The sequence below is a fragment of the Leucoraja erinacea genome, chromosome 36 (assembly GCF_028641065.1).
Source record: "Leucoraja erinacea ecotype New England chromosome 36, Leri_hhj_1, whole genome shotgun sequence".
Lineage (NCBI taxonomy): Eukaryota > Metazoa > Chordata > Chondrichthyes > Rajiformes > Rajidae > Leucoraja > Leucoraja erinaceus.
In genome coordinates, this window is record NC_073412.1 from 9,531,410 (window position 1) to 9,558,412 (window position 27,003).

Sequence of the window (27,003 nt, forward strand, 5' to 3'; positions counted from 1 at the left end):
ACTTCCTGCATATGCACATTTCAAGATTATATGCTTTCTGAACAAATTAAAATTCATCGTGACTAATTTATTGCTGGATCGGTTTCAAGTGCAAAAAGCAATCTTTCTATGCAACCATTCACTTTAATTATTTAAGCAAAATGTTCATGCACATTTGAAAACATGAACAGCATTTTAAACCAAGCTTATACCAATTGCTCCACAATCAGATCCTATACACTGCCTTACTGTGCCCTTGTTAAAAACATACGTGTACTTCAAAATCACATGCAAACCAGCTGGAAAATGGATGGATTTCATTCTTGGACCTCTGGTGGTACAAACATTTCAAGGTCAACATGGTTGCACTTTTAAAGATAAAGTTAAGTGAGAGCCCTGTTGTGTAGGTTACCTCTACCCAAGAAGAGATTCCAATGCTTCCCATAAACTTGAATGCCTATCTTGAAGAAGGTCTTTAGCAATGTGTTAATCTGCCCTTTCCTTATTCCTATCCTCTCTAGTGTTTGGAACTGGTTGTAAGCTAAGTTTACAACTCTCGGCCCTGTTTTAACATTCTGCTTGTCTCCCTTATCTCTGTAAGACTGTCTCTTTTTCTACCTATGCCACGAGTGTGCAATTACTGATTGCTTCCCCCATTACTTGAGAATGTTATCCAACCACTTTGACATCCTTGACTGGCACCTGACAAGTAACATTCCCATCCTGGAGTCTAGATAGTGGTCACAATCTCCTGTCAGTACCCCCCAAGTAGAGAGTCTCTTATCACCACAGCCCCCTTTGTCTCCACCCTCCACAGCTATGCATCAGAGCCATTTGTTGTGCCACGGATTTGGTGGTGGGCTGACATTCCCCACCCGCACAGTATCTTGTTATTGAGAAAATGGCAGATAATCCTGTATTCCCAGTCTACCCATACCATTTTCTGTAGCCATTACACTATTTTCTCTTTTGCATTACCTCTGTATAATCTGCCTGAATAGTGTGCCAAATACTTTAATTACCTTGGCGCATGTGACAATGTCAATGACCCTTCTACTTTTCCTGCTGGTCACCCAATTATCTGCAGCTTGCACCTTTTGTGTATCACCCCACTAAATTCCCCGTCTACTCTCAATATCTTGAATAGACTTGAGCAAATCCAACTGTAGCTCTAGTTACTCAATGTGGTCAATCAAAAGCCGCAGCTGGACATACTTCCCATGGGGAGAGTCACCATAGGCACTGGAAATTGTGATCACTCTGGAGGAAGAGCATACGACTAGCCTATTGCCATCTCTTACCACTCAAGTCTGCAGACAAAAGCAAAAGATTTTGTCGTACCACCGGAGGATTTGGAGACTTAAATGGAAGGCTGGAAGCTGTCCAAGTACCAATGGCTGTTAAAGGTGGGATTTTGAGTAGCCAGCAGTTTAACAGCGAGCACATTTCTAGGTGTAGGTGTTTCTTGATGACTTTCAATTTGTGGTATCTGTAATGGTATTCTGGATTTTGGAAGGAGGTAGTTTAAAGATAGTGACTGAGGATGAATAGAGCTAGAACTTGTGTCTGATTGCAATGTAAGGCACATGGCAGCCAGCTCAAATTTCTGCCAACATGTGGGGGGGGGGGGGGGGGGGGGGGGAACTCATAACCAAGTTGAAAGGAAGTCAATTGGGTGGTTTGTTTTAATAATTGCTGCTGTTAATACAGTCCAATTTCAGGAAAGGTTAATTTGATGAGAGCTGTACCTTTTTAGGTTGTTTAAATTGATAGTGTTTTGAACACGTTACTTGGATCTTGTTTTGAACGTTATTTCTCCGTTTCCAGCCGGGCAACCTAGGCAGCTTTTTAGGTTGCCAAATGACAATTTAGGTGGTCATTTAAGACGGCTTGCATGACGCCTGCGATAATGTGCTCGGATGAAGTGCGTAGTTACTGGTCGGAATTATGCTCAATGAAGCATTCACATATTATTTCTGCTTCAAATAAAGTCACAGATACATTCACCAATCAAGACATGATATATACCACAATGACATGCAGCAAAAATTATAATACAGTACATACAGTATCTCAACTTTTTTTACACGTTGCAATGAATGCAATTTCTATTGTTTCTTTCCACTTCCAAACAAAAATGTGGTTGGATTATTCAGCGTACGATTAACCTCTGTGAGACCAAGCGCAGGCTTGGCGATCGCTTTGCAAAACACCTACTCAGTTCGCAATAACCAACCTGATCTCCCATCTCCTCCCGTTGGCTTTCCGCAGAGACCGCTCCCTCCATAACTCCCTGGTCAATTCGTCCCTTCCCACGCAAACCACCCCCTCTCCTGGCACTTTCCCTTGCAACCGCAGGAAATGCTACACTTGTTGCTTTACTTCCCCCCCCCTTGACTCCATTCAAGGACCAAAGCAGTCTTTCCAAGTGTGGCAGAGGTTCACCTGCACCCCCTCCAATCTCATCTATTGCATCTAGGTGTCAGCTGCTCTACATCGGTGAGTCCAAGCGTAGGCTTGGCGATCGCTTCGCCCAACTCCTCCGTTCGGTTTGCAATAACCAACCTGATTTCCCGGTGGCTCAGCACTTCAACTCTCCCTCCCATTCCGAAATCTGACCTTTCTGTCCTGGGCCTCCTCCATGGCCAGAGTGAGGCCCATCGTAAATTGGAGGAGCAACACCGCATATGTCGCTTGGGCAGTTTACACCCCAGCAGTATGAACATTGACTTCTCCAATTTCAGGTAGTCCCTGCTATCTCCTCCCCTTCCCAGCTCTCCCTCAGCCTACTGTCTCTGCCTCTTAACTTTGGTTACTAAAAAAAAAAAACTATCCAGTTTCAGTCTTAAATCTCCAAGTGGCGCTATGTCCTCCTTTACAGCTATTGTACGTTTTAGTTCAGTTCAAGACTATGGGCAGTACATTGGACATAAAGTTGCTGCCTAGAAGTGTAAGAGACCCAGAATTGATCCTGAATATGGGTGCTGTCTGTATGGAGTTTGCTCCTTTTCCCTTTGATCGCATGGGTTTTCCACGTCAGCTAGTTTCCTTCCACATTCCAAAGGTGTGCAGGAACCCATTTCAGACCTAACCCAAAACATAATATTTTCCTTTTGTCCAGCGATTCTGTCCAACCTGTTGAGATACTCCAGCTTTGTGTCCATCTTCAGTTTAAACCAGCATCTGCAGTTTCTACCTACACACACACACTATACAGTTCCTTCCTACACATGATACTATACGATAGAACTTTATTAATCCCAGGAGGGGGAGCGAGAGAGTGAGAGCACGCATGACAGCGTGCGCACGTACACACCCACATATATACATACAGCTGAGATTAAATGATTCAGGTGTAAGTAATATTCTAAAGGATATTAGGATAGCAAAAAAAGACAATATCCAAGACAGATAAGACAATTGAGAATACCAAGAGATTCTCCAAGTTTATAAGTGCAAATGGTAACTAAGGAGAGTAAAGGTCCAATTAAGGATTGTATCGAGCCACAGTAGTTGGGCAAGGAACTAAATTTAGAATTTGTCTACATTTACTGTTGAGAAAGTGATGGAAACCAAGGAATTTAGCTATGAAGTGATACCAAAGCACATCTACATTGCAAGTGGTGGTGAAAGAGGGGAATGGGGTCAAATAAAGATGGACAATCCAAAGGGCCTAAGCAAGTGTATCCAAGGGGGGGGGGGGGGGGGGGGGGGTAGAATTGCTCGGGCCCTGATAGTCGTTTTAATGTCTTCCATAGACATGGACAAAGAACTAGATGGTGATTAGCTATCATTAGCTAGAGGTTAGCTATCATTGTGCCTTTTAGAACTGCAAGGACAAGCTAGGGAATAGCAGGCTAGTGAGACAAATGTGGTGACAGAATATTGAAGGAGATTCAGATGGAATCTATTTGCACTTAAAAGCAAAGTCAAGTTACAGATGCTAGAATAGAGCAGAAAAACTGCTGGTAGAAATTTCCTCCAGATTCTGTAATGTTGTTTTGGACAGTCGGCATGGCTATGTGCAAGAAAGTATCTCAAATGTGATTGCATTTTTTAAAGAGTCAATCAAGTTGATTGATAAGGGTAGGGCAATAGAATCTATCAAAGGATTTCCACCATCTGGGCCATAACATCCTTTCTGTTACTGTCAGGTAAGAATACAGAACTTCAGGTTGTACACCAAATGGTTTATGAACAGCTACTTACCTGCAACTATCAAATTCTTGAACCAACCTGCACAACACTAATTCTACTTTGGTAATAGCATGGAAAACCGCATGCATTTGTGGCCTAGTTTTTGAACAGTACAGTTTATCAATGTCTTGTTCGTTGCATTCTTTTTTGTCGTCTTAATTTGTATAACTAATGTGTTTGTTAGTTTGTCCACATCTGTGCCTGTGAGGCTACTTCTGACAAACTAGTTTTGAAGATTAGATCACACGAGATGCGGGAGAGCTAGCCAACTGGACAAAAAAAGCCTTGTGAAAGGAGACGGGTGGTAATGCAGGCCATCTTTCAGATTGGAGACCCGCGGTCAGTATTGTGCCACAGGAAAGAGCTGGGTCCACTGTCACATTAATAATTAGGTTTGCTGATGACACCAGAATTGGTGATGCAGTGGAAGTAAAGGTTGTCTGCACAAAGGATATAAATCACTTGGGAAGTGGTCAAGGAATGACACCTTGAATTTAAATCAGACAAGTATGCAGTGATACGTTTTGGGAAATTAAATCAGGGCAGGATTTGCAAAGTAACAGTGCCCAAAGGAATGTTTTAGAACAGCGACAAATGTACAGTTCTTTAAAAGTAGCAATGATGGGAGGACAAGGTGAAGCTTGCATTTATCATGTTATGCAGGACATCAGGGCAATTAAAAAGACAACACCTGGGAAGATTGTTGGCACAAAATGGTAACTAAGGAGAGTAAAGGTCCAATTAAGGATTGTATTGAGAGCCCACAGTAGTTGGGCAAGGAACTAAATTAAGAATTTGTGTACATTTACTGTTGAGAAAGTGATGGAAACCAAGGAATTTAGCTATGAAGTGATACCAAAGCACATCTACATTGCAAGTGGTGGTGAAAGAGGGGAATGGGGTCAAATAAAGATGGACAATCCCCAGGGCCTAAGCAAGTGTATCCAAGGGGGGGGGGGGGGGGGGGGAGGGTAGAATTGCTCGGGCCCTGATAGTCGTTTTAATGTCTTCCATAGACATGGACAAAGAACTAGATGGTGATTAGCTATCATTAGCTAGAGGTTAGCTATCATTGTGCCTTTTAGAACTGCAAGGACAAGCTAGGGAATAGCAGGCTAGTGAGACAAATGTGGTGACAGAATATTGAAGGAGATTCAGATGGAATCTATTTGCACTTAAAAGCAAAGTCAAGTTACAGATGCTAGAATAGAGCAGAAAAACTGCTGGTAGAAATTTCCTCCAGATTCTGTAATGTTGTTTTGGACAGTCGGCATGGCTATGTGCAAGAAAGTATCTCAAATGTGATTGCATTTTTTAAAGAGTCAATCAAGTTGATTGATAAGGGTAGGGCAGTAGAATCTATCAAAGGATCTCCACCATCTGGGCCATAACATCCTTTCTGTTACTGTCAGGTAAGAATACAGAACTTCAGGTTGTACACCAAATGGTTTATGAACAGCTACTTACCTGCAACTATCAAATTCTTGAACCAACCTGCACAACACTAATTCTACTTTGGTAATAGCATGGAAAACCGCATGCATTTGTGGCCTAGTTTTTGAACAGTACAGTTTATCAATGTCTTGTTCGTTGCATTCTTTTTTGTCGTCTTAATTTGTATAACTAATGTGTTTGTTAGTTTGTCCACATCTGTGCCTGTGAGGCTACTTCTGACAAACTAGTTTTGAAGATTAGATCACATGAGATGCGGGAGAGCTAGCCAACTGGACAAAAAAAGCCTTGTGAAAGGAGAGGGGTGGTAATGCAGGCCATCTTTCAGATTGGAGACCTGCGGTCAGTATTGTGCCACAGGAAAGAGCTGGGTCCACTGTCACATTAATAATTAGGTTTGCTGATGACACCAGAATTGGTGATGCAGTGGAAGTAAAGGTTGTCTGCACAAAGGATATAAATCACTTGGGAAGTGGTCAAGGAATGACACCTTGAATTTAAATCAGACAAGTATGCAGTGATACGTTTTGGGAAATTAAATCAGGGCAGGATTTGCAAAGTAACAGTGCCCAAAGGAATGTTTTAGAACAGCGACAAATGTACAGTTCTTTAAAAGTAGCAATGCTGGGAAACAAGGTGAAGCTGCATTTATCATGTTACTGCAGGACATTCAGGGCATTAACAAGACAACACCTGGAATATTGTGCACAGTTCTCGTTGCCATACTACATAGAAAATGCGTAATTAAGCTAGAAGGTGCAGAAGGGATTTGACAGGATGTTTACCAGGTTGGTGTGTGGGGGGCTTGAGTTATAGGGATAGATTGGATTTTTGGGATTATATTGCTGTAACAAAAGCCAATGGCAATCTTAGAGGCTTAGAACATAATGAGGGGAATTGATGAGATGGATTGTCAGTCTTATTTCCATGATGGTGGAGTCTAAACCTGAAGACTCGGTTAGAGGCAAGAAGGAAAGATTTAAGGGGGCCCACGTGACAAGTTTCACCCCCCACCCCACCACCCCACCCCACAATATATATGAAATGAACTGCCAGAGGAAGTGGTAGAAGCAGATACAATTACTACATTTGGACAGAAAGAAAGGGTTTAGTGGGATGTGGGTCAATTGCATCAAATGGAACAGTTCAGGAAGACCTTGGTTAGCGTGGTAAAGTTGGTCTGGGAGAGGCTGCTGCTGTGCTATGCAACTGACAATTCAATGTTTCTTTGGTCAACCCCGTATTTAATTTTGTTAGGTTGTATTTTTACACTATCAAGGCATATTAAGCAGCTAGTTTCCTTCATTTCCCATGGCTTGAAGTACTCATTTGAAGAATGTGCGGAGCATTTAAACAAGAGCATTAGCTTTGGATTGAATTTAGTTAAGGACATTTCAAAATCACTACAAAGGCATAGGCAGTATATCTACCCACTTCTACTTAATCAATTATCAACTAAAGTACAACTTATCATAGCACACCCATTTAAAAACGTCTGAAAACTATGACTATGACTTGCACTTCCAACACCACCAGAATACACATGCAGGATTTTACATCTTGGACTCACTGAACCATTCCCTTGAAGCAATTTGTTTTTTTCTGCAGTTATACATCCTCTCCTTTGCAATTTACACAAACTTTGCCCTCACCCCAAGAAGTCAGCACTGCAGCATTGCCCTCAACCATAAGTGATGAACCACGTTTAAAAATGAAAGTGTCATGCTTCTAAATGCAATGTCAAGATTTCCCAAATCACGGGCAAAATTGGTACTTTAATCATTGATAGAATCTTGGAAAGAATGGTAATCTGTGCAGAGCAAGATTATGTTCAAATAGCTGGCAAGAAACTAGAGAATGTCTTTTTCCCCAAGAGTACTATAATCTTTTATAGACAGAAGCAGATGGTGAATCAGCTTGACATTTCATTTCAAGGACAACATCTCCATTAGTGTAACATTCTAATACTGTATAGAATGTCTACCTAGAAACAGACCGAAGCTCTGATCGAAGCTTGCACCCACAACTTAATGCCATCAGACCCGTGAGCAGCTCACAACATGAAGGTGATGCAATCCTGCAAACTTTCTGAATCTTCATGGTTCATGTCATGAAGAACAATTATTCAGACAAAATTACTCTATTGCAGTGGACCACTGATGCACATATTGTCCAGTAATAGTAATAATGAAATGGACCGTATTGTTCTGAATAACTGAATATTTGAAAGAAAAAAAGCATTGTAAAATTAAAAAGCAAAGGAGTTCAGTTTTGAGCCGAACCCAGTAGATGAGAACACTGCATTAATTTCCAATTTAAGTCGGTCAGTGGTGATATTGACATTAACTGATAAGACCAGCAGGATTTTCCTCTGTAGTGATTGATAAAAGCTAATTTGACATTGGGACCCATTCCCCCAAAGCAATATTCCACCACTCGCCCATAGCCCGCAACTGTGCTGACATGGCAATAACATGTAAAAAATAAGGTCAATGTGAATGCATCCCTCTCCAGTCCCCTATTCACCTCCACCATTATTCTCCCCCACCCCTCCCTCCACCATGACTCCTCTGCTTCCTCCCCTCTTCCCCTTCCATTACCTACCCATCCATCTTCCTACCCTTATCCTCCTCCATTTCCCCCAGCACTCCCTCCCCTCTTCATCCTCCTTTTCTCGCCCCCCCCATACCGCTTCCTCCCTCTCCTTTCCCCTACCCTCACTCTCTCCCTGTAGCGTTATGGTGTACCGTTTTTGCGCAAATATAGGTACAAATATAGAAACAAATATAAAAACAAACAAGATGAGAGTTTCAGTAATATACTAGACCAAGTGCAACGTGCTTCAGACACCGAGTACGGGGAGGGGGGTGGAGTGAACGGGCGTGATGGGGCATGATGGCGAGTGAGCCAGGGTATGCCGTCAAGACGCTGCGTACACCCTCAATGCGCCCGCGGGCCCACAGGCCGTTAACGCGTCGGCTCAAGCCAAAGATCTTCTGTTTCCCCCGCTGCTTTCCCGAGCACGGCGAAAAGCAGTGGGGGAAGAACCGATCTTTGGCTTGAGCCAGCGCGAGAGACCCGGGCGGCGAAATAAGAAAAATGTCTGCGTTTTTGTAGGAGAGCCGGGCGGCAGCAGCCGTTATGGTTGCTGGCCAGCAGGAGGCGACAAAATGAGTGAGGGGGGGGGGGGGGAGGTTTTTAATTAAAAATGCGTAGATTAAAACAACATTTAATGAGGATTGGATTTGCGAATGTAAAAGTGAAATGTCTAGTGAAATGGAAAGAATATCGGAGTTTTTGCGTGTGGTTTTTGCGGACCAAGGAATCAAAGGCCAAATCTGACACCCACAAACAAATAAAGACACACACACACAGTTTTAAAAGTATATAGATGGATGGCATAGAAGTTACATGCCAGTGGCCAAACTTGCCAGTAAGCACCTTGCTCAGCATTCTACAGCTGGACATTATTATAGAACTAAATGAACAGGTCCAACAAAACCTTGATGACAAAAGGAAAACATTGAGACACAATCGTTGGATAACAGATAACGTCAAACACAATTGTAGTCGCAAATCTCTAATATTTTATTTGAGCTCCCAGCACAATACTTGATGTCAAGTACTTTATTATTTTGGAATTTTACCTAACAAGTTGAGATAAAGCTTCTGCCATGATTGAGCAGAAAAAGTAACAATCACCAACAGGTTGAGGGGGTTGGAACATCCCTTTCGTTTCACTGACTGGATAAACACTGGATCAACAAGTTGCTTGCCAACTTTAAAATTTTCAGCCAAGATCCCTGGAGAAGTTCCAGATTAACTACACCAAGAAAGCAATACCCCTGCAGCAATACAGTCTGCTTTTCAGTGCAGCTTGTTGGCTTTACAATTGCATGTTTGAAACCTTTGGGCTCTACAAAAGACAGCACGAAGTCCCATGGAATTAACCAAATTTGAGGGAAGTGGGGGTGGGGTGGGTCATGTAGCATATCAGATCAGTTATTTTGCAGTTTGCATTAGGTTTGGTTTTTTTATGACAAGAGTGTACTACAATCCATTTTTCAACTGTATGCGCTCTCAGCGAAAATTATAACATTAATCTAATAGGCCAATAAAAATAAGGACAAAGTACTGGAGTACCTCAGGTCAGGCAAGATCTCTGGAGAACGTGGATAAATTACATTTCAGGTCAGAACCCTTCAGTCTGATTTGAAGGGGGTGGGGAGGAAAAAGCTGGTAGAGAATCTTTTGATTTCAAATCAATATCCTTGTGTAAACCAACATGTTTCTACACAGGCCAGTACAATGATTGACACCAATTTAATTTGACATAATTGATCAGTGGCAGCTAGAGCAAATCTTGAACACCAGGTCAGTAGCACTAGTTGTGTTAAACAATGGGTACAAGTACTACAGTTAAGGAACTTGTCTGGAATGACTTGATCGTAAGGGTAGGAGAAAACATTGTATTGACTAGATAATGCATTGCATGCCACTTTGGTTCATGTATTTCTGACCCCTCTGCCCCCGACTTAACCATAACCTTTGTTCATTTTCAGCTGTTATTTCAAAATCCTGCCCCTCCATTTTCTACTCCTGAGAACTGCACAGCTAAACCACTAAACGCATCAAATAATGTTGCAAAATCTACACTAAAAAAAATTCTCACTACCCACTCCAACACAATTCTTGCCATCATTTAGAATACAACACAACAAAATTAAATAACAAGCTCGACCCGTCAACTCTGCTCAAAACTGATTGTCAATCTAATGGGCCTGTCCCATAAAGGCAATTTTTCAGCAGACTGCCGGCGACTGTCATTAAATCCTTTAAAAAAAGGGGGGGTGGGGGAAAAGAAGGAGTGGTGACAGCTTTTAAGATGCGAGAGATACACGGCTGTGAAGCTCGGCAGACATTTAACATTACCCGTCAGTTATCCTTGGTTCTGAAAACTACTGCTTACCTTTTTTTTCCCCAATGAGCCAATGAAATTCACCGGTCAGCACCGCCTACAATCTACGAGAACCTCCGAAAACCTTTGACCTCCTGGCAACCCACCTACGGCACGAATTCTCGCTACTCTCCATGGCGGCTTCATTCTAGTCACTGCTAATTTTTCAACATGTTGAAAAATTCACGGCGACCATAATGAGGCCGCGACTAGTTCCCAGAATGCGGGAACTCCTAACGACCATGAAGGCCACACCCTGGTAACTACCCATGAACATGTGGTGACCAAAGTCTCCAGCAGTCGCCTAAGTGGGACAGGCCCATAAATCAAAAGATTCAATTTTCTGAAGAAATGTCAGTGTTTTCATCATTCAGAAACCAAACACTGAAAAAGTAGGTACGTTACAAAACTTACCTTCAGCAGCGCTGTAATTCTGCCACTGGCCGTGTGCGTGATTTTGGCGTGTTTGAGGGGGGGAGCGGGGTTAAAACGGGGTTTTTTCCCGACATGGTCCTGAATTATATTTGTTGGGGTGCAAGATTTTGCTAAAGAATCGTTCCTACGGCCGTTCTGTGTGTTTTAAAAATAAAATGCACCCGACAAGTTAATCGCTGGAATGATTTTAAAAGCAGCTTCTGAAGCCGACAACGGGGACGGATTTTATGTAGGACCAGGTAAAATAAAGTAGTTTATTTTTATGTATAAAAGTGTTGCTTAAGATGTATTTAATTCACATTTTACATTGCGAAACGGTGATTTTTCCCCCGAAGAACCGGCAGTGTATTTGCTGCAGATATGGGGGTATAAATTCACCGCATCTGAACGTTCTAAATGGTAACGTTCCAGTAAAACCCACTCGCAAGCTGATTTAAATGGCCATTAATTTACAGTTATTAAACATTAAATTCCTTCCATTTGGCCTATAAACCCATGAGAATGAGATTTAAAAATTATGTTATATTCTGAATTATTGTGTGAATGTTATTTGGACACTTAGGCTATTTAAAAATGTTAATCTATTCTTAAGAAATGGATAGATGTTTAGATCTAGTAATTGAATTTTGTAATTAGCTACAATTAGGTAACTAATTAATTATATGCTTTAATTTCAAGTCATCCAAGTAAGATTTTTTCATAGTTGTTTCAGAATGCTTCAATCTATAATAATTGAAAATTTCTTTCAGTTCTCTTAAATTTTAAGAAAGTTATCAGCCTTTAAATGTTCTTGATCACAGCTTTTGTGTTAAGTCAATGAAAAAGCAATAGGGAACAAGATGCCAATTTCCGAGTATGAAAATGGCCATAACTTTTTTAATACTGAAAATATGAAAGTGAATTGGGTATTAAATTAAACTTATTTTTATGCTTTATCTGATGGGATAAATTAAAGACGATTTTTAAAATCTCAAAATTGTAACATTGCTAGAAAAAGCTGCTCAGAAGCAGAAGACTTGGCCAAGACGGACTGGAATGTAAAATTCACCATTTCTGTTACTGCAGCAGTAAATCATAGATTGCAATAAGTGGCAGATAACAAGTTTAGTCTGTGACTGCAAGAAATCAAAACTAAAAATAGATTTTCACTCCATGGATTGCCAGCTGCATCAAAATAAACATGGTGCTAAAGGCATCAAGCCAGCAATTAGAGCAAAACACTGCTGGAGAAACTCAGGTCAAGCAGCATCTGTGAGCTGAAATAGACAGATGTTTTGGCTCGGGACCCTTCAAGTAGGGGCAAGATTATTAACAAGTCGTGCAGAAAAGGTGTTGATTTGGTCACTTCTCATTTCTATTCAATATAGCTCTACAGCAACCTCTTCAATTTAGTTGGTCCTAAAATGCTGCATTATTGGAATACATAATTAAAAGTGAACCCAAATATTTCAGCTACTGGAAAGAACACCATACTGTTGAGTGAAAGAACACTGGCTACTGGAAATACATGAAGCAGTGAAGGCAAAACTCATTTTCCAATCACAGATGACTAAATTAATTAAACTTTAATTCTAGAGGCAATTCAGCGTTACAAATTAAAATCAAGATTCAGAAATAAACATGAACATTTCTATTTCTGCAACCTTAAATAGCACACTAATTGCATTGTCATTGAATAGCATATGGAATTGTCAGAAAACTTTAGCTAATCGTAAACGCAAATCCAGTTGGTATGTCAACATCCCTTGGGATGAAATCCAACTACACCACTTGAAAATTTAGTATACTAATCAAGATCATCCTGTAAGACAGTTTTAAATGTTTGATTTGGAGTTGCAACTGAAATCTAGGAACTTATTGTTTGTGTGTATGTTTAACCAACGAGACAGTTGTGTACCAAGGTGGTTGAAAAGTTCATTTTCTAGCTGGCTGATGACCAAAATGGACCACATGCCACTAATTTAAAGTTAATGCAGAAAATTAAGGAATAATAATCACTCATACATTAAAGTACAGAGATAAGTACATTAATTTGCCATTTGTGCCACTCATTCTTCTCAAGCATACCAGCATCAAAATTAGTAACAAAACGCTCAATTAAATGGAAATGTCAGAACGAAAGAGGATTTTTGGAAACCAATTACTAAATATTAAATTTAAATGAAATTTATACAGAAATTTAAAACGGTGGCCATCTTATAATTTGAATTGGCACAATTTTAACTTGTTAAGAAACACCTTGGAGCAAGACAATTACACAATAAATTATTAAAATAAGCCTATTAAAGTAGTCTCTTAGCATCAAGGACCCCATGCTTCATTGTAGTTCTGTGGACTCCAAGAAAACTGATGAAGCTTACGTGGAACCCAGACTGCCAGGGGGTTGTGCGTCAAGGGCAACATATGGGAGGCAGTGCTTGTTGGGCTTCTGCATGCTGCTCTCAAAGACACAAGGTTCTCCATGTCCATTGTGCCTTTAACATAAACAGTAGCCACAATGTAATCCAGAAAGCAGCTCTTTAGCCACATGGGTAATCCTTGCAGTCTCTTATCTAATACCCTTTAAGGCTATATGTACAACATTTAAGGAACACTCGTCTGGACTTTTTTTAGATGTAGATGAAGCTATCCATGTATTGAAAGTTCATCATGATTTGAATTTCAGTGGGGGTTTAATCTCTCAAGATCATGTTTTTCTAGAAGTAAAAACAAGGAACTGCAAATGCTGGAATAAGTCAGCAGGTCAGGCAACATCCCTGGAGAATACTGTTAGGCAACATTTCTGAATTGGATGTTACACAAAAAAGCTGGAGAAACTCAGCGGGTGCAGCAGCATCTATGGAGCGAAGGAAATAGGCAACGTTTCGGGCCGAAACCCTTCTTCAGACTTTTCTGAATTGGATGCTTCTTTAGACATTCTATGAGGAAAGAAAGCTTGAAGAGAGAAGAGGCAGGATAAAGTGTGGTAGGTAATAGGTGAACATAGGTGAGGGGGTTGAACTAGGTTGGATAAAAACCAAAGATCAAAAAGGTGCGAGACAAAATAATTTAAGAGCTGTGAATTATGAAGTCAGGGGAAGGAATGTAGGTGGAGGGGGAAGGGAAGATATAGATGCAAGTTCATGCGGCGAACAGAGGGAGAAAGGGGAGGAGTGTTTGTTAGAGGTTACCTAAAATTGGAAATTTCAATGTTGATATTATTGATTGTAAGCTACCCAAGCACTCCAGTTTGCTTGTGCACTCACTCTGGCAATGGAGGAAGCCCAAGACAGAAAGTTCAGTGTGGTAAAGGGGAGCCAAAATTGTTAGCAGCCGGGAGATCCGGTAGGCCGTGTTTCTCCATCTCTATTGTGCCTTTAAAATACATCAAGCACAAGTGTTAGGCGAAACACCTGGTCTCGCCGATATGCAGGAGTCCACATTGGGAACACAAGATGGACAATAGGAGTAGGACATTTGGCCCTTAGAGCCAGCACCGCCATTCACTGTGATCATGGCTGATCATCCATAATCAATACCCCGTTCCTGCCTTCTCCTCATATCCCAACTCCACTATCTTTATTCTGCTTGGGTAGCTTAACTTTACAAGCTCTATCTAACTCACTCTTGAAAGCATCCAGACAATTGGCCTCCACTGCCTTCTGTGGCAGAGAATTCCAGATTCACAACTCTGGGTGAAAAGGTTTTTCCTCATCTCCGTTCTAAACGGCCTACGCCTACCTACCAAAACTGCACGCAATATTTCAGGTGCGGTCTCGCTAGGGCCCTGTACAACTGCAGAAGGACCTCTTTGCTCTTATGCTCACCTCCTCTTGTTATGAAGGCCAACATGCCATTTGTATCCTTCACTGCCTGCTGTACCTGAGCAAGATTTTTTTGTATTTCCCCTTTTCCCAACTTGACACCATTCAGATAATGATCTGCCTTCCTGGTTTTGCCACCAAAGTGGATAATCTCACATTTAACTGCATCTGCTATGCATCTGCCCACTCACCCAACCTGCCCAAGTCACCCTGCACCCTCAGAGCATCCTCCTCGCAGTTCACACTGCCACCCAGCTTTGTGTTATCTGCAAATTTGCTAATGTTACTTTTAGTCCCTTCATTTAAATCATTAATGTATTTTGTAAATAGCTGCTGTCCCAGCACCGAACCTTGCGATACCCCACTAGTCGCTGCCTGCCATTCTGAAAGGGACCAGTTAATCCAGGGGTCGGCAACCTACAGCCCCCAAGCCGAATGCGGCCCATAGCCCAAAATCATCCAGCTCGCAGGCATATTTTTCCGTATTCATCCGGTCCGCAGACCTCCGTCATCTCCTGTACCTCCCGGGCGAGGCACGTTGATCACAAACGGGTCAACGATTTCTAGAGCCACTTTCTCAAGTACCCTGGGATGCAGACCATCGGGCCCTGGGGATTTATCAGCCTTCAGTCCCATCAGTCTACCCAACATCATATCATGCCTAACGTGAACTTCCTTCAGTTCCTCCATCACCCGAGATCCTCTGGCTACTAGTACATCAGGGAGATTTTTTGTGTCTTCCTGGGCGAAGATGGATCCAAAGTACCTGTTCAACTCATATGCAGTAGATAAATATAGAAGAGGCGCCTGTGAACCTCAGTCTCACCTGGAAGAAATGGTGTGATCCCGAGATGGAGACGAGGAAGAAGGAGAGGGACAGCTGTTACATCTCCAGCAGGGGAGATGTAGGGGAAAGTACTGGGAAGGTGGTGCTTTGGATGGGATGAGTGAACCAAGGAGTTGAGTGAGCAGTCTGTGAAAGGCAGAAATGGGTGAAGATGGGAAGATGCACCCGCTAGTGAGATCACATTGGATGTGATGGAAGTTTCTGAGAATGAAGTGCTGAATATTGAGGTTGGTTGAGTGAATTGAGAGGACCAGGAGAACTCTCGTCTTGTCGGGAGGGGGGGGCAGCAAGAGCAGAACCAAGGGAAAGAGGAGCTAGGCGATGCAGTTGATGGACCCATCTCTGACAGCGGGGTGGAGGAGGGGGGCGGGATCCATATTTACTGGGATATCCTAGAATAGAAAGCCTCTTGGGGCAGATGCATTAGAGATGGAATTAAGAATAAGGGATGGTGTCTTTGCAAGAGGCAGGGTGGAAGTGTAGTCCAGATAATTAAGAGTTGGAAAGTTTGTAGTAGAAGTCAGTCAATAGTCAGCCCTCTCATGGGGACAGTTCGATTAATATTATCTCAGTCAAATCATGGATAGCTGGGGCTGAACCACAATACTTGCAGCATCCACTAGTCTGTCAATTTGGAAAGGGCCGAGATATTCACCCCATTTTCTGTCTATCAATCTATTCTCAATTTATGCCAGTATCATATTCTCAATTCCACGTGCTCCAATCTTGCCAATCTCCAACATCGCAAGCCATTTGAAATCCAAGTATTAACATCCACTGGCTCCCACTCATGTCAACTTGATACGTCAAACAGACCGACTTTGCATAGATCATGCCAACATAGTTCAATAGTATTGTTTTCTATGTCTTGTTTTATGTTATAGTATTTTCCTCTCATTAGGCCAATGTTAATAGATCCATTTCTCTCAAATTGTTGCAGTTCAAAATGCATCATGTGTCATTGCAAATCAACTGCTCAAGTTTTGGCAATCGCAAATCAAACTGAAGTCTGTGCTATAATGCCATGTTTTAGCAAGCCCTGTATCACAGCCAGTGTGGCACCCCTTTTCAAAATAGATCCCGCATGCAGAGATCTAGCTGGTTTGAAAACAGATAGTGTTAAGCTTAATGTGAAACTAGGCCCATTGAATAGGGAAGATTTATTTGTGGGAAAACTGGAAGCAGATGCACGCAAGTGTGAAATCAGCCTTGAACATTTACATTTTGTTGAATGCTTCACCAGAAGAGCAAGGAACACAAAAACTGCAACTACTCTAATAATTCTGAGCAAGCAGAAAGTGTAAGGAAGTGCAACAGGTTCTCATCATTACAACCCTTGATTTTTTTTTGTTTGAAGGTCACAGAGAATGTCCTTACTATGAAGCAACAGGGATGAAGCAGATGGTGGTTTGCCATCTTGGCTTAACCCCAGAATACAATCTCAAACTTGGAGTATGTTACACTACAGTACAGTGTTCCACTAGAGGACAAAATCTCTTCATACAAAATCAGTTAAATTATGCATCAGATAAAAGGATAAAGATTTTTTTTTAAATTCAGGTTGCCCAGAGAACTAATCACCAAGTATTGGCATACATGAATATGGAATCATAGCTGCTAATAAAAACTAATTTCCCATTATAATACTTTAGCAAATCACTAATAAGCAATCGTACTTTTGCCAGATGCAGTCAAAACAGATGCAAAACGGTTGCTGTATGGATGGATTCATTAATTCCAATAGTTATTTAACCTCCATCCATCTTGCTGCCATTTTGAAATACAGAAGCTGAATATGGTAATTTACACATTTTATTTAGCTCCAAGCTGTAGTGAAAGCAGATTCCTCTGAACATCCCAGTGCCAGTGGGTGTTCAAAACAAAGTGGTGACAGATCTAGATTCAGCAAACAATCAGCTAAAATAATGGTTAACATCAACTCAATTATAGAATGACTTGTCCAATTTTCCTCAGCATGCCTATCATGGCTATTGTCATGGTAATATCCTTTCCCACTACAGTTTTGACATTAGTTGAGATTTAAATTTGTTAAAAGTCCTTTTAGTTTGGATTTACTCACCCCCAACATCAACTCTAGGTACATAGCTCATTTCACCCCCCCCCCCAAAGAAAAAGACAATATACAGAAAAATATTCAATAAATTACAAGATGCCATTTTAAATGGCTGAATATGTAGCCACCAAACTATTTAGATTTGAAATTGGATACTGTGCAAATTCATGTCTGCTTCAGACATATCAACCAGCTTGTGATATATTGGCCCATCTTATGCATTATGCTGCAAAGCACTGGCCATCAATAAAGATGATACAATCTCTGACATGGGCTCCTCTAAGGAAGCTTGCAGTCCAAATGTTAATCAAGCTGCACAAGCAAAACCATACATAACCAATTTTATAATTAAGGTGAATTAATTATTCAAATATATAGATCAAATTGCAAAATTAATTTTGAGTTGCATTGTACTTACATTTTTTTAATGATTCCATCAGCTTCAAGTTGGGGGAGATCACCAACCAGCAATACTAATTTCTAAAGTTTGACTGTACAATAGCGGAAATATAATAAGTGACAATGGGAAATTTAAAACACCTAGTCTTCAAAAATCAGATAATTGTGAGGGAGGGGGAAGAGCGATGGACAATGGAAGACCTGGCGCGTAGGACAGCGGTGGGGGCGGTGGGGGGAGAGGAGAACAAGGGAATCTGGCGAGGAGGTACTTTGTAACTTTCTAGGCGCCCTTTACAGGCAACTACTTGCATACCTTAGATATGCAAGCAAAGAATTTCACTGTGACGTCACCTGTGACAATAAAGTATTCAATTCAATTGTGCATTTCACTCATACAAATTTACAAGACAAATGGTCAACCAATTGGGTTTGTGAAACATTTGGGAAGGAAAGATGGAAAGTGTTAAAAGAGTGTATTGAGAAGTAGCATTAATGAGTGCAATTACCTTCAGTACTAGTAACTTTTGGGAATGCTTGTGCAAGAATCAAACCCCAAGCTTCAATATTGATCGTGGATAAGCGCTTCTTCATATCATTGAAAGCCATTCAGCCAACCATTTTTTGGCCAGCTCAGCAATCCTACCCCCACATTTTCCTTGAAATTATTCCCAACTCTATCTGCAGAAAGGTCAATTTACAGCAGTAAATCAATCTAGCCACATCAACAATTTACTGGAGGAACCGAGTTGAGCAACTAATGCGATGAGAGATGCAAAATGATTCCACCCCCACAACCACTGCACAACCTACTGAGTTTCTCCAGCAGATTGTTTGTTCCACCAGATTGCAGCATATTGTCTCGTGTTTCTAATCTAACCAAGTCTTTTGGACATTGGATATCCAAGAGAATCCTTACTGGACATTAGGATACTATGGAAACTGTACACAGATAGCAAAGGTCAGAATATAAGCAGGTTGGTTGGAGTCATGAGTTAGCTGCACTATATGGTGTGCCACTGATCCACCCAGGTAATAGGTTTCAACAAAAGTCCTTGACATTTAAATTAGATTCAGAGAATAAATCTCTGGACCAGACAGAGTGAAAATGTTGATTTCTTACCATAATAGAGTTTACAAAATTCAATAATTTTAATGATACCAATTACAATGTTTATTTTACTTTGAAGGTCTGTTGGCTTCTCAAAATACTCAACAACCACCTTATTATGGCTTTCATATACATAAGAAAAACAACACACCTAGCAAAAGTCAAACAATTTAAAATTTAATGAGAAGACAGAAATTAAAAAAACTATGCCGACACATGAAGCTAAGGTGGCTCGTGGAGTTTGAAGACCAATAGATATGTTTGCTGCACAGGTATACGTTTGATGTAATTAGTTCAGCAGGGCAAAAAGATCCTTTGAAACTGCTCTTGGTTTAATTTCAGCACTTACGGCAGTTGCTGACCACCCACTTAAAAACCAATATTGAAAACAATATTTGTATGTGGCATTGCACATTTTATCATGATGCACTTGTATTCACCAGAAAGGCTGTGGTACATAGTGAAGTATCAATGTTTAAGCAAAGTTGTTAGGTGACAAAGTGTCATCACATTCTGACCTCAATATCTAAATGCACAAGATATTGACCACCAACATCTTCAATTATCAAGTTTGACCAAATCAGCAATTATTCTCAAAAACACATTTTACCATAGGTCTCTATACAATGGGACCACAGTGAAAGGATTAAGAGAGGAATAAGCATGTGTGGACAATTCCAAAGCAAGGTCAGCTGAAAGATGAAGAAATTGAAGTAAAGAATTTACAAAAGGCAAATTTAGGAGAGCATACTTGAAGACTATGAAGATGAAATCAAGAGGGGTTAGAGAGGAACACTGCACAGATTAGAAAAACTAAGTTTAGAATCTCAAAATGCCTTGACAGAGCACGTGATAAACTTCTCATGCATTTAGTTTGAAATGAACACAATCTTCCCAATCTTGACTAACTTATAGGATGCCAGTTAGGCTATTGGAAAAACAAAGAACATTTTAATTATTTTTGACAGTATTTGATTATACTGTTGAGTTTCAAGAACAGCTAAATAGCCATTTACTGGTTTTCAATTTATTCCTCAAAATACAGGTGTCACAGACTAGGTCAGCTTTTAGAATTCTTGATTCTTCCTTAATGATACACAAGACAAGTTTCACTTAAAAACTTCAAAAGTCAGGGATAATAATTACATGCAACTGAATATATGCCAAATGTTCTTCAGAAAGCACAGAGGACTTGCTGTATACAATTTTAAGCTGTTGTGGATCAGAAAGTAGGCTACAGGCAGATCAGAAACAGTGTTAAGATAGCCTATTTTACAAATTAGCTCCATGTATCAAATTGGAACACTTGGGTCAGACTGCAATGTTTGCACGTAGTTTAATCAATGGTCGCAATCTTGAAAGTGTCTCATCTTGAGTGGCAGTTTAGTTATTTAATGTAAAAACAGAATTCATTTGGTCCTCTGGAAGCCAGACAAACTAAATTGTCATTGCTCTGCAAACACCTAGAAAATCTTGATGTGCTGGGTTAGGCATATCCAACCATTATAATTACACAGAGAAAGAAGCCATTCAGACCCATATACCTGCTCGATCATTCAAAAACATTGCCCATTGTCCACACGTTTAAATTTTCATAATTTTCAATGTCAAAAATTGAAATGCCCCAAATATTTTTTGGGGTTGGAGAATTCCAAACCTGGGCAAGGACATTTCTCACCTGTACTGAATGGCACACCACTTTTGAGATTGATTCTAGTTCAAACCAAAATAGTCAATGGAAACTAGCTCCACTTCAAACATGTCACTCCCAGCAAAAAAACATGTTGCAGTCAGATCACCACATTATAAACTATAGTCATAGGTCAAACTCCTTAAGCTTCTTTCTCGTAATCTTTCACATTATTTTTTTGTAGTGAGACCAGATTTGAAATGATCCCATGTGGTCTCACTAGGAACCTGTATAATTGAAGCAAGATGTCCCTCGAACTCAAAGCATCTTGCAATAAAACCCAATTCTAATTCTTAACAGTACCTGCGGGTTAATGTTTAATTTGTATACATCACCACCCAGGAACCTTTAACAAAATCTATATTGTATCCATAACTTGGCCAAATTCATCTACACTTCTGAAATCTTGCCATCTACAAACTGGTCATTACTATTATCTATGGAGTCACAACTACAGGTTAAAATTCATGGGCAATAAATTAAACAAGCCATAACATACCTACAATTAACATCTAAAGCATCCAAATTACTTTAAAATAATAGAAGCCATAAACATCAATTAACATAAATAAAAGTAATTTAACATGGAAACAGGCCTTTTTGCCCAACTTGTCAACAGCAACCAAGATGCCCCATCCAAGCTAGTCCAATTTGCCCATGTAAGCCATATGCCTCAAAACCCATCCTATCAATGTACCTGTCCACGTGTCTTTAAAATGCTGTTATAGCAGCTACCTCAAATACCAACTGGCAGCTCGTTACATATACCCTCCACCCTCTGAAAAAGTTGCCTCAGTTCCCATTAAATCTTGCCCCCCTCACCATAAACCTATGTACTCTGGTTTTTGATTCTGGGTAAAAGAATGCGCATTCAGAGGAAGCAAAAGAACCAAAACATTTAAAATGTTACTATTTCCTTGCAAGCCCACAAGTCATTAATGACATTTAAGTTCAAGTTAAGATAAATTATATTGCTTCCATTCCCACCTACCTATAACAATAAAATCTTCAGAATGTGGAAAACAATTCCTACTGTACAAGGATGTCATATATTGTAAACTTAAGCCACATTAAAAGCCAATGAATCAGACGTGCCGAGTACAATTCAAGTCGCCTACCTAGCATCCATGCTCTAAATGACCATGGCTTTCATCTTTAACCATTTTTGTATGATCTGTCATTCCCATTTGCCCATAAGCCAGCCTCTGGTTTATCCCAATTTGAAGCATCTTTACATTACTACTTGTGCAGTTGGTTGCACAGGAGCCCAACTCTGATATTCCCTCACTGAACAATTGCCTTTTAAAATTCACCTCAAAACCTACCTCTGACCAAGTTTCAGTCATCGCTGCCTATCTCTGCAGGTGCTGTTAATCCTGTGAAACACTTTACATTAAAAATAAAGCACTAGAACAATAAAGGACAAAGTGCTGGTTAGCACGTAACAAAACCACATTACATATAACAATAAAGTAAACTAAAACTGAAATCAACTCAGGTCTGGAAAACATGACTAGGTGATGTTTCGGGTCAGTACCTTTTCAGACATCCAGACACGAGGGGCCCCGTTTAAAAATATCACCTATCTATGTTCTCCAAGGATGCTGCCTGACCTGCCAAATTACTCAACACTTGTGCCCTTTTTGTAAACCTTGCAATTCTACACTAGAACAAAGAACCATCTCAATCAAGTGCGCATACGAAAACTGCACTCAATCCCCGCCCTAACCCCCAACATATATTGGAACCAAGCAAAAAGAAAAAATCTACCACATTTATTCCCTGCCAATGCATTACCTCCCACATTCTCCCTGCGACCCTTGGTGATGGGAGTGGTGCAGACTCCTGAGAAGTCCAGAGAGTTGTCCAACATTGCGTTTATTCTGCGGAAGATGTCAGCATTACTGCAGGTAGACAAGGCTGGAGTCTCGGTGGAGCGGGGCACATCCCAGCAATCCTGTCCAGAGCCGCGCTCGTTGTTCTGAAAGGAAAAATCCCTAGTTACGATAAAAAAAAAGTTGGGCAATTTTACAAGGAAAGTTAAGCTAGGCGATTCAATATAGTTGGTGAACTGCAGTGCACCTAAGCCTACGTGATCTCCCGGTTGTCAAACACTAACCCCTCCTCCCATTCCCACTGACCTTTCTGTTCAAGGCCTCCTCCACTGTCATAGTGAGGCTCAACACAAATTGGTGGAACAGCACCTCACTTCCGCTATGGAGGCTTATTAATGTTGATTTATTCAACTTCATAACCCTTACTTTCCCTGTCTGCCCCTCCCCCATCGTAGTTCTGACTAGTTTCACTGTCCTGATTGTATGCTTCGTTGTCACCTTCCCCTCAGCTAAACAATGAACCATTCTACTTTTTCCTTGATCATCATCCCCATTGATCTGTATTTTCACACTTTAACCTTTCCATATCTTCCTCTCCCTGACTCTCAATCTGAACAAGGTCTCTACCCGAAACATCACCCATTCTGTCTGAAGGAGGGTTTCGGCCCGAAACGCTGCCAATTTCCTTCGATCCATAGATGCTGCTGCACCCACTGAGTTTCTCCGGCACTTTTGTCTACCTTCGATTTCAGTTCCTTCTGAAACCCATTCTTTCTCCCCAGGTGCTGTCCAAGCAGCTGAGTTACTCAAGTATGTTGTGTCGACCTTCAGGTGAACAAGGTGACAGGAGGGTGTGAGTGGGTTATAATTGCCTGGGGGGGGGAGATGAGAGGGTGTAGGAGCCACACTGTGTAGTAAGGAATTGCAGATGCTGGTTTACACCGAAGATGGACACAAAATGCTGGAGTAACTCAGCGGGTCAGGCAACACCTCTGGAGAAAATGACTGGGTGAAGAAGAGTCATCACATTCCGACTCTCTCTAGCAGAGATGATGCCCGACCCGCTGAGTTACTCCAGCAGTGCCCATCTTCCAAGCCTCAAGGTCTGCGGGCCCATCCAGGCCTGTGCCGGGGGCTCCAGTGCGCGCTCCCGCCACGGGGAGGCGCGCGTTCCCCAGCGCCGGGGGGGGGGGGGGGGGAGGGGCGCGACACGACGGGCGCCCGCGGGCCTCGACACCTTCCCGCCCGCCGCCCTGACGGCGTCCGTCCGCCCGCCTCAGACCACTTCACCATTCACCCTCATCGTCCCCTTTACCCCCTTCTCTCTCTCTCCACCGTGTCTCAGATTACCGTTGTTGCTCGGCCACTGAGAGTTGCTCACTGCCGTCCCCTCCCCGCTCGGCCCGCCCGCACTTACCCCTCCTCCCACCGTCCCAGCCGCCGCCCCTCTGCGCCGTTACCGAGCGCCGCCTCAGCCCAGCTCCGACTGACCCGACCTCGCCGCCCGCCCATTGGCCCACTCGCCCGTCTATCACCGCCCGGGCCAATCCCCGCCCCCCAGCCATCGTCCCGCCTCTCCGGGCTACCCCATCTTCCAGAGAGGAGGGGTGCCCTCATTCTCAATGCCGCCACAATCGCGAATAATTTCGCGACCAGACGCCCTTTCCCCTCTCAAGTAGGAAATAGAGGCGGTGCAATGCAAAGCACAAGCACCCTACCCAGTTGGGTCGGTGGCTGTATTTAGTCGTTTAGTCGGTCACCCACCCTCCCCCCCCCGCGGTTGCCGTTGCCCGTCCAGGGCGGGTTGGTAAACAAACGCACGTGGCCCCGGCGCGCGCCGGCCCTTCGTCTGCTCCACGTGCAGACAGGCGGGCGGGAGCGAGCAGACCCGGGAGCGATGCAGCCAACACATAAACACACACATGCATATGTACACAGGCTAGATATCAAGCTGATATCTGCAAAACCTCTTGACGGCAACCTTCCCATCTGTGATTTTTTTTTGCATTTGCAAGAAAATGCACAAACAATCCTAGAAGCCTTTTGCCAAAAGGCGTGTATATATATATACACACACAGATGCATGCACCCATGCTAGATATCGGCTATTGCCGCAAACCCTCTTGCCGGCTACCTCAACTGTGCTTTTTTCTTTTGCATTTGCAACTATAAAACGCACGAACATGCCTTTTGCCGAAAGTCTTGCACCCATGTGCATGGAACCTTTAAGTCAAAATCTAATGCACTAGTTTGCAAATAAATATATAAATATAAATATATATATATATATGCAGGCCCCTTTTCAGTTTGGATGGCAAAGACAATTTCAAAACATTATACATTTAAAACTAGCTTTATATGTTTATATTCTGTTGAGCTGCTGCAAGAAAGAATTTCATTGTTTTAACTGGGACATACGATGATAATTAAGACTCTTGACACAATTAGAAAAATTGTTAAACTAAGCCATGCAAGGGCGTAACATTGTTCACTTTAAAAGGCAATTAAAACATATAAGCTGGAGTCTGGACGGTTAAATGCAGACTGCACTGTAAAGCACAGCAACAGCAGCAGCAAAGAGAAGCAATAGTTGCTGGCACAGGAATATTTTCATCAGCTCAAGACCTCTCCCCTGTCAAGGCGCGCCACTGTTGCTAACCGCACCCTCACAAGGGAAAGAAAGGGAGCAACACTAACACCGTGGATCAACGCCAGACTGCATTCGGGAAGGGGTAAGAATAAGACAATAATTAAAACATACAAACGGTAAAATATTGCGACACTTTACACAAAAAAACCGGTGCACTCAAAGTTGGAAATAGCTTGCAAGGCAGCTTGCACGCAGGCTCCACCTCAGAGTTGAATTGTAGAGAGGCAAAATAACAACATTTTGTTTTAAAATTAAAATTATTTGCCAGACATATTGCTCTCTCTCCCTCTCTCCCCTCTTGTCAGCAGCCGCCGGCCGTAGTGTCGTGTGAGCTCCTGTTACTGTCGTGACGCACTCTTGGCGCATTCCCTCCCTCTCCTTGTAACAATTTTCCTTACCAGAGAAAAAGCCATGGTCACCTTTCCGAGCACAGCCCTCGCTCGTCCCCCCAACACACACACACACACTGAGAGAGACAAACAAACACAAAAAAAAATGAAATTGCAACAGTGACCAAGGGGTGTAAAAAAAATCTTTAAAATAAATCAAGACGTTTTGCAACAACGCTCATCGCCCGACGCCCCCTATTTATGTCATTGGTGACTCTCTCCGTCCCAGCTCGTTGGCAGATGATTCACATTAGAAACACCTGATCTTTCTTGTCTACACCAGGTTTTGGCAATCTGCCTGACTTCCCTCCCACCATGGATGAGCCGTTCAGCTTCAGACTGGTGCTGAATAGGACAATTAAGTTGGTGGGGGTGGGGTGTCAGTAAATGAGAAGGTGAATTCAGAATGGAGGGAGGGCTTTTTGGTATGTATGTGAAGATTTTGGAAAGGGTGCAGAGGAGGTTTACCTGAATGATAATATAATAGCAAGGATAGATACAAAAAGCTGGAATAACTCAGCGGGACAGGCAGCATCTCTAGAGAGAAGGAATGGGTGACCTTTTGAGTCTTGACCTGAAACATCACCCATTCCTTCTTTCCAGAGATGCTGCCTGTCCCGCTGAATTACTCCAGCTTTTTGAATCTATCTTCGGTTTAAATCAGCATCTGCAAATTCTTCCTACATATAATAACGAGGAACTGCAGATGCTGGTTTATACCAAAGATAGATACTAAATGCTCGAGTAACTCACTGGGTCATGCAGCTTCCCTGGAGAATATGGATAGGCAGTGTTTTGGGTCAGAACCCTTCTTCAGACTGACCCTTTGCATCAGAAGCCACCTTCAGACCCATCTAACAATATTTACCAGCACGATGTCTGGATTAGAGGGCATTAGCTGCAAGGAGATTGGACGGACTTGGTATGTTTTCGTCAGAATGCCGGAGATGGTGGGGAGATCTGATAGAATTATATAAAATTACTAGACCAAGTGCAGACCTGTTGGGTCTGCTCCCCCAACGCACCCGTTCCCTAGCCGTAGCCCCTACAGGAGGTGTGGTCCTCCAACTCAACCCGTTCCCGAAGGTAAGATTCCAGCACTCCCCTTGCCTTCCTTCGCATTGATCTTTAAAAAAAATTCCAATTGCACTTGCCCTACGTGTTGCAACATCAATTCGCCCACCCCCC

General features: G+C 42.0%; 1 protein-coding gene across 5 annotated transcripts in view; it reads right to left on the reverse strand.

Moving 5' to 3' along the window:
- The window catches only part of cpeb1a (cytoplasmic polyadenylation element binding protein 1a), a 58,644-nt gene extending 32,418 nt beyond the window's left edge, over window positions 1-26,226 (reverse strand). The window contains exons 1-2 of one of the 5 annotated variants that reach the window (XM_055662627.1): window positions 25,825-26,226; window positions 22,739-22,922 (exon numbers count right to left, since the gene is read on the reverse strand). In XM_055662627.1, coding sequence (XP_055518602.1) covers window positions 22,739-22,922; window positions 25,825-25,839 — 199 coding nt within the window. In that variant the 5' untranslated portion in view covers window positions 25,840-26,226. Of the gene's footprint in view, window positions 1-22,738; window positions 22,923-24,126; window positions 24,146-24,193; window positions 24,302-25,537; window positions 25,752-25,824 lie in introns of those variants that run through there. The other 4 variants (XM_055662629.1, XM_055662631.1, XM_055662630.1 and 1 more) reach the window with 4 other exon arrangements.
- Between the last annotated feature and the right edge of the window lie 777 nt (window positions 26,227-27,003).